Genomic DNA, 17,179 nt, shown 5'->3' with positions numbered 1-17,179 from the left:
TTACGTCACCGCGCCCCGCGTGACGTCACCCCGCGCGGGCCCCGCCCACCGGGAGGGCGCGGGGGCGCCGTGAGGGCTCCGGGCAAGATGGCGGCGGCCGCGGCGCTGAGGGGCGGCGGGCGGGCGGTGACCCGCGAGGTAAAGGGGCTCCTCAGGGCGATTTCCTGCCTCCACAACCCCTCCAGCCGTCGGAATTCCCTCCCACTCTGTTGACTCTTGTTATGTTGTGCCGTGCAGGTGTTGCAGCTGGAGGCCCGGGGGCTCTGCACGAAGCCGGTGGGCACCGGGACGGCGCCGCCAACGAGTAAGAGAGTGGTTTGGTTGTGAGAAGTATCGGGGTGTTAATAAAACGAACGTGTGAGGAGAGCTGGGGAAGGGTCACGCCTCGGAAGAGGCGCTGCATAAGCTGGGAAAAACAAGGACTGAAAGGTCACCGCCATGTAAACGAGGGTTTCTGATAAAATGTACCGTGTAGTAATAAAAGTAAAGGTCTGGCTGTGTGAAATATATTTATAGACCATGCATAAATATGTGTGTATAGCTTTCTATTTATGAGTTTGTCACTTCTTTCCTGTTTACCTTCACCTTAATATACAAGGCCAGGCTGGACGGGGAAGTGTCAGACTGTTCAGTGTGTACGAGGGCGAGTGGCTTCGAGCTGAAAGAAAGTAGGGTTGGATTAGATATCAGGAGAAAATTTTTCCTTGTGGGGGTGGTGAGGCCCTAGCACAAGTTGCCCAGAGAAGCTGTGGATGCCCCAATCCTGGAAGTGTTCTTAATGATGTGTAAAATCTAGTTTTGATCTTTAGATACTGGCCCTTGTGCTTTGACATGTTTGTGTTACCAGGGTTAGAAAATAGAAGGACTTAGAGAAGGACTTGCAATATCCAAATATCCCCAATAGCAGCTCTAGGCAGCAGTGCAAGAAGGTGCCATGGCCCTGCTGTGTTTAATTTGGTTATAATGCTTCTTGCCTCATAGATTTGCAAGCCTGAACCTTTGTTTAGGTGCTGCCCTGCATCCTGCATTGAGGAGTATTTGAACCCCTTTTTTCCTCCTGACCAAAGTCAAAGCAGGAATATAAATTTCAAAGACTGATGCCTTGTTTGTGTAAATAGAGGCTCAGTGATTCAGTGAGATTTCCTGTCCTGAATTAGAGATCCAGGTGCTGAAACAGGAAAGCTCCATGGAACCATATGTAAGAGTGATCAGACTTGTTGACTGCTGTTGAAAAGATCACTGAAAGAGTAGTTGCAGGCAGACTTCTGCCACCTTCTTAAATTCCAAAGCAAACAAAAGCCTGGCTGTTCGATTAAGAAAGCCTTCACTACATAGAATGTTTGAGCAGCAAATTGCTTTTTATTGTGTTTTAATTTTTTTGCATTAAGTGTATTTGAGATGCACTTTAGTATCAGTTCCTGGATCCGCTGTCCTGCAGCTCTTGATTTGTGTCAGGAGCCCTCTTAGGCCAGCTCTCCCAGCCAGCTGCTTCCCCTGCAAACACTCCAGGTTAATTGAGATGTTTAGGATGCAGCTGCCTTTGCCAGATTCTGGCTGGGACAGGATGTGCAAATTTTCCTTGCTTTGACAAAATGGTCGTGTTTACATACAGAGTCAGTGGTGGGAAATAGACCTGTAATTTCTGTCTGTCACCTCTCTGAGTGTGAACAGGCTTTAAATGTATTCTGGGAATGATGCTGATGTTCCAAGCATCAGGAAGAACACATCTGGGAATGATATTTTTGTGACTGATTTGGATGTGTTATTCTTTTGGCAAAGTGATGCAGGCACAGGTTAGCTGGTGCAAAGTTTGAAACACCCTAATTAAAGTGTATCAGTTATTGTGGATGTTTTAGCTTTTAATCATAAAAGTCTTATCTTTTTCACATATCCAAACTCCAGTAACAAATGGTCAAGTTGAATTTTCCTTGCCTTCTTGGTTTCTCAGGATGTTTTAACATTAATACTTCTTCAGGTTTTGCTCAGCTTTCCCTTGCCTGTCCTCCCTTTGGCCATTCTTGTGTTAGTTTAACCTCTTCTACGCCTCTCTGAAGAACTCTTCCATCCTGAATGATGCTTCCTCACCTGTTAGTTTCTCCAGGCTGCTGTTTGGCTGGGTCAGTCTGTGCAGGGAATCAGACCTCTTCCAAAGGTGGCTGCTCATCCTCCTGCCTCCCCCTGCCCTTCCTTCCCATCCTGCACCTTCCATCTGGCAGAGAGAAGTATGTGCTTGAAATTATTAAAAATACTACCTGTAAACTTGATACCTTTTCTTAATTGTATTTTGTTATGATAAAAAACTCTGTGTTTCCTTCTTAAATACTTTGCATTTATTTTCATGTGCTTGTCTCTTCTCTGATGTTTTCATTTAGACATTGCTAAAGACTTGCTTCTGTTCAGAACTAATGGTAATAACTCCTTAAATCATACAAGGTATTACCATAAAACACCAGTGAGGGAAAAGCTGTATCTAGTTTATGGGCATATAAAGTAGATCTGGATTTCCAAACTCTGCAGAAAAATCTGCATAATGGGCTGGAAATCTATTGAATTTTGCTGCTGGTTATTAGAAGTAGTGCTACTCATAATGGAGTTGACTTTGCTATAGCAAATTTCAGCCATGGTGAATCTTCTTAATGTGCTCCCAGTCCTCCTTGACCTCCTGTTTTCTGTAACCACAACAGTATTTGCTGTTGCTCAGCCTCTTGAGGATGACAATAAGCATCCAAGGGATATTACATATTCTCTGAAAGGACCTGAAAATTTTTGCCTTCTCCTTCAACTGTTGGTTCCTTGTCTGGAGAGTTTAGCTTAGTGCAGGTATCCACAAGGGAAAACAGAGACAGAAACATGAAGCATCAGGAGATCTTCTAAGACTTCTTCAACAAGGAAGTCTCAAACCAAAATAGGAAGTGAGGACTGGAGGAGATGAGGTCTTGGGGAAATAGTGTTGGACTGTGGGGGCACAGCTCAGGTGGGTAATGAACAAGTACTACTTTCATGGATGGCCTCAGGTGTCTCTTACTCTGCTGCTTTGCCTTTTGGGAGACATCCCTTCCTCCTGCTTCCCAGATGACTCTTGCAAGCAGCCGTGTCTCTTTACTGTGTCTCTGCTTCGCTGGCTTGTTCACAGCAAGTGTTGTCTCTGCAGCAGCATTTGAAGAGCTTGGCTAACAAGCCATCCTAATGCTCACCCGAGACAGGGAAGGGTCTGCACAGGGAAAACCAGTTCTTGGAGGGGTCTGGCAAAATGAGGAATGTAAGGGTTTATCTCTTGAATTTTGGCATCGCAGCAGCAAAAACTGTGTCGTGCTACTAGAACTCCAGTTTCTTTCACTCCAAAAGTCTAAAAACATCCCGCTTTGCAGTGTCTCTATTTAGCATTATAATTACTTCCAGTTTATTTTTGTACCAGATTATCTCTGAAAGTTAAAACTGTATGACTAAGATCAGTAACAGCCATGTGAGATACAATGATGATAATCCTCTTTATACCGTTTCCTAGATGTAGTGGCACCACAGGGAAGCACCAAGCTGCTTGCCATGAAGGCACCACCTGAATTTCGTAAAATGTTGTCTTCTAGCTCTCTCCTGCTGTCTGCAGACAAAGATGAGCGCGTATCTAGTACTAACCTCAAGGAAGCTGCAAAACCTGCTGAAGACACGAGGATGTCCATGTCAAGAAAAACTGAGGTTGCGTTTCCTCAGCGAGGAGTAGTTTCCTCCCATGTGCAGGAAAATCTCACCACACCTGCAGCAGGAGGAGGCCTGAGGAAAGAGTTAGCTGAGGAACAGACTTCATCCAGCTCGGAGTCAGATTCTAGCTCAGATTCAGAGGACGAAAATGTCGATGATTCAGAAGTTGCTATTAAAACTAAAGTTGAGTTTCCCAGACGATATCCCATCTTTTCTGAGAACATAGCAGTAAAGGTATCAATGCTGGCAAAAGAGAAATTGTCCCAGAAATCCCTCAAAGAATATGGAATTAAGAAGCTGCCACACAAACCAGAAATTAACGTGTCTCCTGTAAAGCAGGTCAAATTTTCTAAAACATCAGTCAGCCAAGAAACATCAAAATCCAAAGCAAGAGACCCCAAAGTAAAATCTACTCCAAAAGACCAGAAGTTGGTCTTAGAACCACATGTGGTGAAAAGTCTAGACCTGACCGATGTTAATCATAAATCTGATCCTGTGGAGAAGTCCACTGGAACCCAAGTAGCAGCTATTCAGCTGAAAGCCTCAGCAGTGACTCAGAAAGACAAAAAGCAAAATCTGATATCCAGAGGAGAGAAGGAAAAGGTGAAGGAGGCACAGGAGTTGGAAGCAAAAGAAGTAACTGCTCCTGAAGTGACTTCTGGAAGCACAGTGTTGGTGATGGGCACCACAGCAGAGGAGGAGACCAAGCAGGAAGCAGGAGTCCAGACTGGAGAAAGCATCACAGTAGAGGGTACAGCTTTAAATTGTTTGAACTGTATTGATTCATCTGGGCTAGGGTTGGACTTAAAGGGTTTCCACATCATCTCTGATCTTTGTACTGAAGCTGGCAGAGTGGCAGTGACTTTCTGGAAGATAAATTGTTGTTCATTGCTAATTGTTATAAGATGGCAGTAATATTCAATCTCCAGCTGTGCTGTGAAAGGAAGTGGTTTCATTTCTCTGTATTTATAATTTCATAAAGCAGTTACTTATAAAATGGAAACAAGATTGTTTCCACTGGGAGCAAAATCATGGGTTTTATGTGACAATGCTTGTTTTCATTCTTCTCTTTTCTTGGAAGGATTTGGTAGCTGCCATTCTTATGAGTCAAATTTGATGCCATCTCATTGTTGCTTAAGTCCCGCCATCTTTCTGGTTTTATTTTTTATTTTATTTTTGGGTTTTGTTTTGATGTTTTAAATTTTTTTTTAGTCTGTCAGTGTTTCAGATTTCAAAAGACTTTGAGAAATCATAATGTAATGCCAGAAACAGGCATTGTTGATTCTGAGGCTGAAAGGTTGCAAGCAACTCGTGTGGAAGTAGTGAGTCAGTTTTGTCAGAGCTGGGGAGGAGACAGTGGTGTGTTTTCAGGAAAAACCATCATGCATCGTTTAATCATCTCCTCAGCTGTGCTTCCCTATCTGACCTACCCTTCTTAATTACTGCCATCCTGTTAATTGATGATCCTGCTGATCTGATTTTGTGTATCTCAGTAACAGATGTCTCTCTGTCCTGATCTGTCGAGATTCTGCCTTTCATTTTAGGCAGTATAAATCTACCATTCTTGAGACCCCTCTTCTCGTTGCTACTTTGAACTAAAGAATTTGCCTGCTTGGAAGTAAAAGCAGCGTTAATTGTAAGGTTGCTTGGGTATCATCCTGCAGGAAAGGCCCTGGAGCTAAGGGAACAGCAGATTGAACGTGAGCCAGCAATGTGCCCTAGCAGCACAGGCCACTGTTAGGGGTTAGTTGCACCAGCCATCAAGGGTAACCTGGGAGGAGCAGGCTGAGACAGCTGCAGCTCCTCCCGTGGTGAGGTGCACTGGGGGTGCAGTGTTCAGTTTGGGGCTCCCCAGTGCAAGGGAGATGTGGGGCTGCTGGACAGAGACCAGCAAAGTGCCACTGAAATGATGGTGGGACCAGAGTATCTCTCCTGTGAAAAAAGGCTGAGAGAGCTGGGACTGTCCAGCCCAGAAAAGAGAAGGTTCAGACAGAACATCATCAATGTGTGGAAATAACAGAAGGAGAGTGCAAAGAAGACAGAGGTAAGGCTTTTCAGTGGTACGCAGTGATGGGACAACAAGCAGTGGGTACAAACTGAAACACAGGGTTTTGCCTGAACATCAGTAAACACTTTTTTTACTGTGAGTGATGGAGCACTGCACGGGTTGCACGGAGAGGTGGTGGGGTCTCCATCCCTGGAGACACTCCAAAGCTGTCTGGACAGGGCCCTGGGCCTCCTGCTGTAGCTGACCCTGCCTGAGCATTTGGGGTTGGATCAGCTGGCCTACAGAGGTGTCTTCCAACCTCAGCTATTCTGTGACTCTGAAATGCCTGACCAGGTTAAGAGACAAAATAATTGCATTTGTATGTCAGCTTCTAGGAGATGGTGCTGAGTAAAAGGTCTGCCTTTTGTTTGAGGGGTGAGTTGGCTCATAATTCTGTTTCCTTATCTTCTTCCTTGATGGCAACTCAAATGATTGGAATTGGCACTCCCTGCTGAGGTCCAGCTGATGAGGTGGTGATCAGCCAAAGGTTGGGCTTGATCTTGGCGGTCTTTTCCAACCTAAATAATTCTGCAACTTAAAAACCAAAATGCACCACTGTTTGCAAATGATACTTTGATTTGCTTGTTCATTCTTGCAGTCAACAGCATAAGCTTTATTTTAGAAATAACAGGATTTGGGAAGGCCTCTTTGTTTTTAACTACAGATGATGATTTTCTCACCATTCATCCACAGTGGAGTTCTAGATGCTCAAACATTATTTTTTCTGGTGTCTCCAGATGTGTCTTGTTCTCTCTTCCTTCTTTGAGAACAGCCACTGTTTTTCCTTGTTTAACATTCACAGCTGACTTTACCACCTGTAATTCCTACTTCTCTCCTGCCCCTGTGCCCTTTGGTCTGCAAATTCTGCAGCAGCCACACAAAAGGTGTAAAAAGAATTTTTCTCATTGCAAACCTGGATGTTCAGGTGATGTCATCCCTTTGTAGAGCAGTCAGCAAAAACTGCTGCTGAACTGCTGAGTGATGAGCAAAGTTGTAGCTGGTAACTGAGAAATGGGCCTGTGATTCATTTTGGAAGAACATCTGTGAAGTGCTTACTCTGTAAGAGACAAAGCAGAGATGAAGTGTGGGGAGGATGAACTGGGGAATAAATTTTTCCTTTGAGAAACCAAGTGCAGTGTATTTGGGCAGGAAGAATGAGGCTTCATCTGTTTCCCCTCCTGCACATCTGTCTCTGAATTTGGAACAACTGGCTCTTGCAGGTTGAGCCCACTCTTGCCTGCCCTTGCCTGTTCTTGGGAATCTTTGCAGCAAAGAGCATCATCTGGGGTTTCTCTCTGGAGTGTCCTGTCCTATGAGCTGTTCAGGAGGAGCTAAGCAGTAGGCACAGGGCTATTTCCTGTCATGATTTGCTGAAACCACGATTTACTACCTTGAGTTTTATAAGCAAGCCTTGCTAAATGCTGTGGATATTTCTCTTAATCTCGTAGCTTCACACTGCAGTAATTGTGTCATAAGTAAAAGGAAATCCTGGTGTTCAAGGTCTTGTGTTTTTATTTTAGATGGACCTGTCAAGAGAAGGGCTTAATGCAATCTAACCTGAACCAGCACATACAAATTTATACAACAAAGCTTTTCACTACACTGTGTCTTTTTCTGTTGTTAAAACTCTGGGTATGCAAGAATAAATTAATACTGGGAGTAAAGTTTCATTTCTTGCAATTTGCTTGGTTGTAAAATCAGCCAGTAACAGGATCTTTTTATGTAAATGATACTGCTTAGATTTGCATAATATTCTAAAAGCGTAAGAATTAATGTTGGCTTCAACAGGAACTAAGGAGTTCTAAATAACTTTATTGGGTTATTCTGTTTTGAGAGAGAGTTAGTACACAGCTTAGAAAATTATATTTGCAAGAAAAGAAATTTACATCCAAGGCTCTTGATAAATTACTGTTTGGTATAACCAGATTTGAAATTAAATGGTGGAGCTCTTGCTAATTCCATTGCTTCTCCCCATGGCAAAAATTCAATCTGTAAAGTAGCTGTAAGAGCTGTATCTTGTGGTCTGACAGGATGATGCATGATTTGTACTGCTCCTTTGCCCCTCCTGGTTTGCTAAGAATGTCACCTACTGTTCTGGCTGGAATAAGAATCAAGGCAACTATGAGAAAGCCAGGAAATGCAGACATATGTCTTCCAGAGATAAGTGGAATGTTCTGCCCTGTCCACCCCCACCATTAGGTGGTGGCTTGGGTTTAAAACCTGTGCTGTATGAGATGCCTTGTGCTGGGCCCTGTTCCCCACTGTGCAGTAATGTGCTGTTTTAGGGCCAGACAAGGCACCAGCTGGCCGTAGTGAATTTCTCCTTTTGTTAAGGTTGATTACTTTTCTTTCAAATGTTGACTGGATGAGGGATCTGACAGTTTATGAAAGCTGACTCAGTGCTCAAAAACATTGTCCTCTGGTGTGGCATCCTCATAGTCACCAGTTCCTGTTTGTTTTCACAGAGAAAACGCCTAAGCCTGCCCCAGAGGAGTTTGACAATTCCACCTACAAGAACCTGCAGCACCACGAATATCACACCTTCACCTTTCATGATTATGTCGCTATCCTCGCAAAGTACAGGCAGCCTCAGCCATCCTCTGGAAGACCATCACCAAGGCACTGAAAGAACCACTCTTACAACAAACAGCCAGGCAGGATGATGAGTTGTTCTATTTAGCATTGTTGCTTCATCTGCATAATTGAAATCAGATAATAAATAATAAATAAATAAGGCATAATAACTTGGGCTTTCGAACAGTTCTTCCTGGTTCTTGGAGTCCCTCACTTCTTGACTTTTATGAGTGAACTGCAAATTAATCATCACTGAATAAAGATATCTTTTCTACCTCTCCATATATATTATTTGGTGATAGTGTAAAAAGTCCTGACTTTTCAGTGTCTTCAAACTTTGGATACTGACCATTCTTACAGGACCATGTCAAAGAATCCCATGGGATTCAACTGTCTGTGGAGTATGTGCCATGTTTAATTTGCTGGAGGTGTCACTGTACTGCAGTGGGCTGTGCTCCTTGCACACAATCATGTTCCCAGCTCTGAAGAGTAATGTTTACTCTGGATTTGGGAGTTAAAATCATTGGCTGGGAGCAGCACAAGAAGTATTTGTCTCCTGTGGCAAGAGTGAATGTTTTGTGTTAGTGGAGGAATGCAAGTTTTTGTAATGTGATTGAAACATCTCAAAACCTCTGCTCTTGTAAAGGGAGAACAGATCATACAACTTTATTTAATCATCTGTTGGGGGCTCCAGCATTCAGGTTCTGCAGTAATTGAAATAATTTAAAATGTAAGAAAATCTCAGTGGGCAGTTCCTAATAGACTTTTACTGTGTTGATTAAACTTTGAGGATAAAACCAATTTCTATGGATAGAAACACTTGGATGAATATTTTTAAATGTGATGAAAATACTGTAAGGGTAAAAACAGCTCCTGGTACTAATTTTTGGGAGTATGTTTAATTTCCCACTTCTTTTTTTCCCCACACTAGAAGTTAAAATTGCTGTCCAGCCTCAGTCTTGCTCTGGAGAAAATGTGAGCCATGAGGCACTTCTCAGTACATGTTATCAGCAGTTACAGTTGGTCTCAGTAAATTTTGTATTTCCATCCTATTAGTAACAGTCTTCTGCCTTCTGGGAAAATGCCTTGATGGCCGCCAGCTGTTGTGGGTTTAGTTCCATTTTGGCTTCTTGTTCATTTTGGGCTTTTTTTGGAGTTAATTGGCCTTTAAGCAGTTCTTGCAATAATTCCAGCATTTTCCATCACCTGTCTGTATTCTTTCAAGCGACAGACCAGGCAAGATCAAAGGGAAAACAAAGTCAGCTTTAGGAGTCTATCTGGATATTGGATGTGAATCCCTGGGTGCAATTAGTAGAGCAGATATTTTATACTGTAACTTGGCAAAAATGTGGTAAGAAGGATCAAGAGGCCTACATCAATTTGCTGTGTAGTATTTTAAGTCAGAAACCCCTGGCAAGCAATTTTATTGTCCTGTAAAAAAATAAAAGCATGTTTGTGACTCCAACTGAAATTTAGAAATCTGTTAATGTATAAATCCACGTGCTGAGGAATAAAGAGCAGAAAGTCACTTGGAGACACCAACGGTCCCATGTACTTTGCACTTGTAAAAGGGAGAGGAATTTGCTGCTAACATTAAAAACTTGAAAGAATCGGGGTCTTCCTTTGTGAAGGGCCCACGGGAGGGCCCCAGTAATGCTGCTGTGATTTGTTATTACCTGAGACTCCACATAGTAACCTGAGCCCCAGAGCTCCGAGCTGCACTGGTGCTGAACTGTGCTCTGAGCTGCTCTGTGACTGCAGCAGGAGGCTGCAAATTGTCAGGCTATGCAGTAAAAGTGAAATGTGTATTTACTCAGCCTGCCCGCGGTAGCTGTCACTGTTGGCTGTTGAGAGTCAGACTTGCTCACCTCCTGCCCTTTTATTTCTTGGGAGACTCGGTGTTCTAAACAGGGACTGAATCAGCCCAGGAGGAGTGGGTTGAGGTAGAAATGTATCTTGCCTTCAGTCAACTCTCCGCCCTCTGCTCAGCTACATTTCTAAGGAGATTCTAATCTGGTTCTGGGATGGGCATTTTGCCACTCTTGTTTCATGATCACAGCAAAAATTAATGGTAGATGCCTTTTCTATCCATGTAACCCTGCCTTGGTGTCTTCTGGTGATTTTTCTGCACCTCTAAAATGAAGCTGGAAGGCAAATAATCTCGAAACTCTTGTGGTGCATGTCTTAGATTTGCCCTGCTCACTGAACCAGTCTGCTCTGGGAAGGGGAGATAATGCAAGGAAGGCACCAAGACTTTTGTTCCCCACTGCTGTGTTTTCCTGGATTTCAGTTAAAAAGGCATCATGTTTTTATCCTTAACTATTATCAGATGTCACTGTGCTTGAGTCATATGCTAACATTTAAATTTCAAGCACAATGTGACACAATATGCTCAAATTCTGTAACGTTGGTAACTTTGTCTTGCTGTGCTAAGCGCTTGTCAGGTAAGTCAGGGATCTTGTCTGGAAGAATGTGTAATTATTCCAGGATACTAGCATAATTCCTGGAAAACCTCAAATGTGAAAGGAATTAAGTCTCATCTTAGTTACTGTGAAAACCAGCTGTTCAGGGCTAGCAGAGGTTTCAGAAGTGGGATTTTCAATGTAAATTGCATTACTGGGGGAGTACGAGAAGATCTGGAAAATGGCATTCACTTTCATTTTCCTCTCATTGAGAAGATGAAGCAACCACTTTCCTTGTCAAAGGGAATGATTTTTAAACTTCAGGGGGTTTTGTTCGTTTGGTTTTGGTTTTTGTTTTTTGGGGTTTTTTTTTTAAGTGCAGCAAACTACAAACAAAATTGCTTTTCATAATTTTCTCACATTTAGATCTTTCAAAGTAACTTGGAACATGGAAGGTTCTGGACAGCCACTGGATACCCACTAATCCCAGGTCCAGAAGTGGTACTGCAAACACAGCCTGTGGTATTACAGCTTTAGGTGTTACAAGTTCAGGACCTTTTTGGTCCTTCTGGGGCTTCCTGTGGCCTCCAGTCACAATAAGAACTGAAATCTATAAGGATCTCTTCCAGTTTTCTTTCAAATTTGGAAGTGAGACTTTACAGTGAGTGCACTGACAGATCTTCCACAGTCCATCCCCAGTGTTCAACAATCAGAACACATCCACTAAGCCCTAAAAACCTGTCTTTTCTCTCACCACAAGAGATGCCATTGCTTGTCTGCTCCAAACAGTTTGAATTCCTGGCAGGTCCACTCAGTGGCTGATGTGTAGTGAGTGAGCAGAAAACACTCCCAGTATCCTGTGTAGCATCATAACATCAGAATTGTGCAAACTGAGGTTGGAAGTCCTGAGATGATCAGTCCTCTGCTCTGCAGCAGCTGCAATTAGATTAGGTTGTCCTGGGCCTCGTCCAGTTGAGTTCTGAATACACTGAAGGATGGAGATCCTACAGGCTCTCTGGTCATCTTCTGCAGCATTTGGACACACCTGTGATTTAAAAGACAAACAAAAAACCTTTACCTGGTGTCTAATTGGAATTTTTTGTTTCCTGATGCTGATCTTTTTTATTCCACATTTCTGACAAGCCTGGCTTTGTCCTTTCTGCACTGTCCAAGGAGGTGATTAAAAGTAGGAATCCCCCTTACTGTCCCTTTCAGACCAGGTTACTTCTCTAACACCTCAGTGATTGACTCTCTAACCAGAAATCCTCTCAACTCTTGAGTAACATTAATTAAACTCTTAGGACTGTAAATAAAATATCCCACCAAGTTTTCCGATCATCCTTCTCCTCTCATGCGACTCTAATGGAATTGTAAATACTTTTTTCTATGATTCTATGGTTTCAGTACTTAGATATTATCCTCAGTGTTCAGTTCAGGATCACTCCTAATACAATCTACAAATATTTTTGAGCTCCCTTTTTTTTCATTTTTGCCTACATATTCAATTACACTTGGAATTTCATACCCATCTCTGGAAGTCTTGGCTTTGTGGCAGTTCCGGGGTAGAATGTATTAATGCATAGTTAGAGACATAAGTTTAAGTACATGTATTTATAATGAAATATCCCAAAAACTTTGGCTCAGTGTGTGGAGTCAGCAGATCAACTCTCAAAATTTATTTTGGTCTCTCCTGCCCTCTTTACAAACTTCTAACTGCAAAATAGAATGACAAGAACATGTTTCTGTAAATCCATTGCATCGCAGAATACAGCCTATGTGCATTTTAACTTCTAACACTCACAGAGCCCATGCCACATGTCTTTATTAAAATCAGCACCTACAGTTCTTAGTGGGATTGTTTTTGTTACTCCAGTCTGAAATGTGTTTCAAATGGCAGTGCCCTTTCCCAAACAGACACTTCCTAAAGCAGTAATGCAAGAAATGAGCTAATGTAGATTATTTACGCTCACTTTTTTCTTTTGTTGATTGGCATTTTGCTTTGTTTTCAGTTTCACTCTCACGTCTGTCCATGATAGTGAGGTGCTCTTGCTATTCCGTCTTGCCATGGGGGTGCACTTGGTTTCTAAAATGTGTGACAGCATCTCTCTGGCAGGGGAGAGAGAACACGCATGCCATGACACACCTTGTGCTACACAAATGCTCATGTCGTGCCTCAAAGAAGGGAGCAAGAGTTCCTCTTCCCTGGAGGCTTGGAAAGGGACTTGAGAGGACCACCCCTCCACGCTCCCATTGCTCATTTCCAGGTGCTCCTTTTCCAAAAGGCATATTCCATGCTTTTTTATTCAGCTTAAAATCATGTCAGACAAGGCCATTCTGAGCTGCATGGATGTTTCCAGACTCTCCTGGGATATTCCTAAAAGTGAGCTGCATCCTACAGTTTGAGGACTGGGAGAAATGTGAGGTGAGCTGGAAAGAAACTCAGAATACAGAAAGAAAATGCAGGAACTGAGAGCAAGGAGTGTCCTTATGAGTCAGGTGTTGGACTGGATCATTTATGAGACCTCTGGCTACCTGGCAAGTTGCATAATTCCTTAGGTTCTCATCCTTACTTCATAGATGAGGAGTTACTGGTCCCAACTTTCTCTTTGTACATCACATCTATTTAGCGAGCAACTCAGAATAAAAATGAGTTAAAATTAGGAAAGATTTTTTTTCCCTTACAACTTCTGTCTTGGGGATGCACATACTTTAAGAGCTCTGAGCTAGCTGAGGTTCTCCCAGGAGATGCAGTGCTTATTAACAGTGTGACAAAAATACACTTTGGATAGGCTGGGCAGAAAATGCCAGAGATTTTGAAACTGCATTCAGGCAATGGCAAGGCTGTTGAGATACAAAAAAAGCTTTAGAACTGTTCCAAATACTTACTAGTGGAAGACTGTTAACAGACAGGAAAAAATGGGGAGGTGTCCAAAACCAGCAATCCACCCTGGTGAGAAATCCAGCTGCTGGGAAGTGGAATGGTGCTGGAATTCATACCAGGTTGTTGTCTCTGGACACCAGTCAATGGACTCCATCGTTTATATCACCCTCACGTTAGCCATAAGAAATCAGTGTTTTTCAACTCCTTTTCTCTTGGCAGCTGGATGTGGAGAAGGAGCTTTTTCTCTCAAGTCCTTGCTGAAGAACCATTTCAAAGCTGTTGAATTTTGGAGTTCAGGGAAAGAACTTCACTACTCTGCCCCACTCCTTCCTCTTGAAGGTCACCATTGGACTGAGAAGAATTGACCACTCTATCCTTCCTGCAGCTGCTCAGCTCCTGCTGTTTGGGTTTTACTGCTGGGCCCAGAGCTGCTTATCTTCATATCTCCCCTCTGAATAACTTCAGTATTTATCTCTAGAATCAATGGCTGCTTTCTTCTACACAGCCTTGCTGTAGAAAACCAGCATCTTTAGAGATCTCCAAAAGGACACCCATTCCTCCCCCGCTGCTTCCATCGCTGCAAAGTTGAGATGACTATAAATAAAGGGAACTGAAGAAAGAAATAATTGGGGGCTCTTTTCCTTGGTGTTGACCGCACTTTAATGATTGTGTTTTTTGAGATTTTCCACTAGCCTCGAGGAATGGGGAAGCTGTTTATTCGGACAGGTAACAGCTACAAGATTCCAGCTGCTGCTCGGGCCTCAGGCTCCGTGATCCTCACCGATTTATGTGCACTAACGTTAAGAGATTTGGCAGCACTTCAAGCGAGCGGGTGAAAACAACGTGTTTATTCTAAGCTTTGCTCTTGCCCTTTGACTTGACAGCGGCTGTGCAAGTGGCCTGGCTGCTCCAGCCGGAGCATGGGAAAAGCAGGAGCAGCAGCAGGGAGACAGCTGGCTGGCTGCTGACTTAGAAAGGCATCACTGCATCACGTCACTCTGGGTAAGTTATCTTTGCCATCAGAAGGGCCGGGATTTTCCCCTTTTTTTCCCCCTTTTTTTAAAAAAAATGTTGTGGGAGGTAAGTGCTCCACAAATTGATGGCGGGGATTTGGTCAGGTCAAGTAAAGTGTCCCATCTGTCAGAGGAAAAGTGGGTTTTCATCCTTGAAATGTAATGCTTTTCTGACCCTTAAAAAAAATGAACTTTGCTGGACTCCCTTTGAATCACCTTTTAAATGAATGGTTTGTGAACTTACTAGGATTTTAGGATATTAGGATATTAGGCCTTTCTCCTATTTAATGTGTGGATTGTCTGAATGGAAACATTAAAGCCAACACAAGCAATAAAGATGGATTGCCAGTAAAATAAACAGTTTGGCCTCTGACTGCACAGAGGAAGCTGATCAAGTCAAGAAAACATTTCCTAAAAGTCACTTTTCTAGCTCTAAGGCAATTCTAATGACTAATTCCTCCTTAAACCTCCACTGTTTTCCAGTTTATTAATCCACACATTTAACTTGCTGTGAAAGTGGAAGTTAATTGACATTCTGCTTCCAAAGCAATCCTGGTGTTATGATGGGCACCAAACTGCCATGTGAAGTACAGAGTAAAAGTGAATGGGAAGCAGTGGGGGTGTATTTCTGAGAATCCAAAGAGTTTGCAAATGATACAAATGAACAAACACGAAATCATATTGACATGCATATGGATTGCTGGGAAAATTCTGGCTCTGGATGAACCTCATGGAGAATTTATGGTCATTTCTGTCATGCCAGACTTTCGCCTTGTCTCTTTAAAACTCTTACGGTGAAACTCAGTCAGAGGTATGTCTTGCCCAGTTTGCATTTAGTGTTGAAAAGTGTACATATGCAGAGAACTCAGTGGTAGGGAAGCACATATGGGGCTCCATTCCTGAAGTCACCCAGCCAGTGAGTGTATTTTATACCTCTTGATGTGGAGCGGGCTCAGCAGGTTGCATGAGGAATGCAATGTCCTGGAGGGCCGACTTCATAATTTGTGGCCATGGATATATTTCCTTCATGAAACCACATCTATGTTTCTTTATTGTCGTTATTATTTTAAAGGATTTTAACTACTTGCAACTCCAGTTTCTTTTTCCATCAGCCTTGCTCCCCTGTCTTTGGTATTCTGATTTTTTAGATTTCAAATGGCCTGTCTGTGGTGTTGAGGATCAGGTTGCTGGCTGGAGACATCTGGATGGGTCTGAGATCTGTGCATATCATAATCAGATCTCTTCACTATACATTTTGAGTCCATGTTCTCATTCTTCCTCTGCATTTCTCATTGTTTTGCATCCTCTCTGCTTGTAAGCAGTCTCATGTAACTATATAAAAATGGTTTCCTTATGCATGGTATGAGTTTTTATAGCTTTGCATTCACTTTCTTTCTTTCTTTCCATCATTTTATGGTTAAATAGGAGAAAAGTTAGGTAATATATACAGAGGGACTGCTCCACCAGACTGGAGCTCTGGGTATCTCTGTTACCATGTGCTGCAGCCAAAGAAGTTTACAGCATGCAGAGGGAAAAGGTTATTGTTAGTGTAACTGAATAAGTATTAGGGTTAATATATAATGTATAGGTCTATGTAATGGATAGTTTTTATTCATCATAAAATGTTCAAATGACTTGCAGATGTCTGACTGCTGCAGCTGTTGCAGACCTTGTAATGGCATTAGGCTCTGACTCAGAGAGCAGCTCTTTGCCAAGAGATTCTGGCAGTGGCTGCAGCTGTGATATTCCCATTGAAAAAAGAACTGTCAGCAGTGGAGGTGGTGATACACAACGGAATGGGAGGATAAGAAAGGGGCAAGGCTGGCTCTAGGTATGACAGGAAAATGGAGGTTCTGAAAGCTTCCATTTTTCCATGTTTAACTGCCTCAGTAGTGTTCTACCACTGCACTGACCAGGGAAGCAGCTGGAATTTATAGTCACCACAGATTCTGGCTACATGCAACTTGCGTTACACTAATTGGGTGAAAAAAACACAAAACACCAAACCTTTGATAATGTAAGACTTTTCCCCCAAGTTTTCAAAAAGAAAGAATGTCCCTAAAAGCAGACAGCACTGAATCTCACTGTGCAAACGCAGTCTGTTGTACAAACTGTGCAGCATGGGAGCTCAGCTGCTTGCTGCCTATGGAGATTGTGGAGTCAGGGAATATCTTCCTTGGCAGCCAAAGGAATGCCAGCATCCTGAAAAAGCACTGAGGAAAAAAAAAATCCTCTAAGTGTCTCATGATTGTTTCCCTGTATCTGTAGAGAAAATAATGAATACTAACATGCAAAGTAGGCACACATTTTATACGTGGGATGTTGTACTGAGACAAACATGCTGCGTTTGAAACAGCTTTTTGATTCCTGAGTGACTGAAAAAGCAAAAGCATGACCATTTTTAGAAGATATTTGGAGAAGGCAGTGCAAAACAAAAGCATAATTTTGACTGGGTTTTGATAGTTGTCAAAAAGTAGAACTGAGGGAAGCAAACCCTGGAGGCAGCTGAACTGTAAGTCCCTGAAATGGGAGGGAGCAGAGCAGGAGTCACCTCTCAATGAAAAGT

General features: G+C 42.7%; 1 protein-coding gene across 2 annotated transcripts; it reads left to right on the top strand.

Annotated features, from left to right (window-relative positions):
• The first annotated feature begins 44 nt into the window (after window positions 1-44).
• Window positions 45-8,492, top strand: NDUFV3 (NADH:ubiquinone oxidoreductase subunit V3). Of its 2 annotated transcripts, XM_062488169.1 has the most exons (5): window positions 45-138; window positions 238-304; window positions 2,093-2,222; window positions 3,585-4,447; window positions 8,209-8,492. In XM_062488169.1, exons 1-5 carry the CDS (start codon window positions 88-90, stop codon window positions 8,367-8,369), a joined length of 1,272 nt encoding a protein of 423 aa, XP_062344153.1. In that variant the 5' UTR covers window positions 45-87; the 3' UTR covers window positions 8,370-8,492. The 2 variants fall into 2 exon arrangements, with proteins under 2 accessions (XP_062344153.1, XP_062344154.1); XM_062488170.1 differs by lacking the exon at window positions 2,093-2,222 and having other exon boundaries at window positions 3,506-4,447.
• Window positions 8,493-17,179: the final 8,687 nt, after the last annotated feature.

Source organism: Cinclus cinclus, chromosome 2, assembly GCF_963662255.1.
Source record: "Cinclus cinclus chromosome 2, bCinCin1.1, whole genome shotgun sequence".
Lineage (NCBI taxonomy): Eukaryota > Metazoa > Chordata > Aves > Passeriformes > Cinclidae > Cinclus > Cinclus cinclus.
Note: the sequence above shows the minus strand (reverse complement) of the source record. Positions and strands in the feature narration are given on the sequence as shown.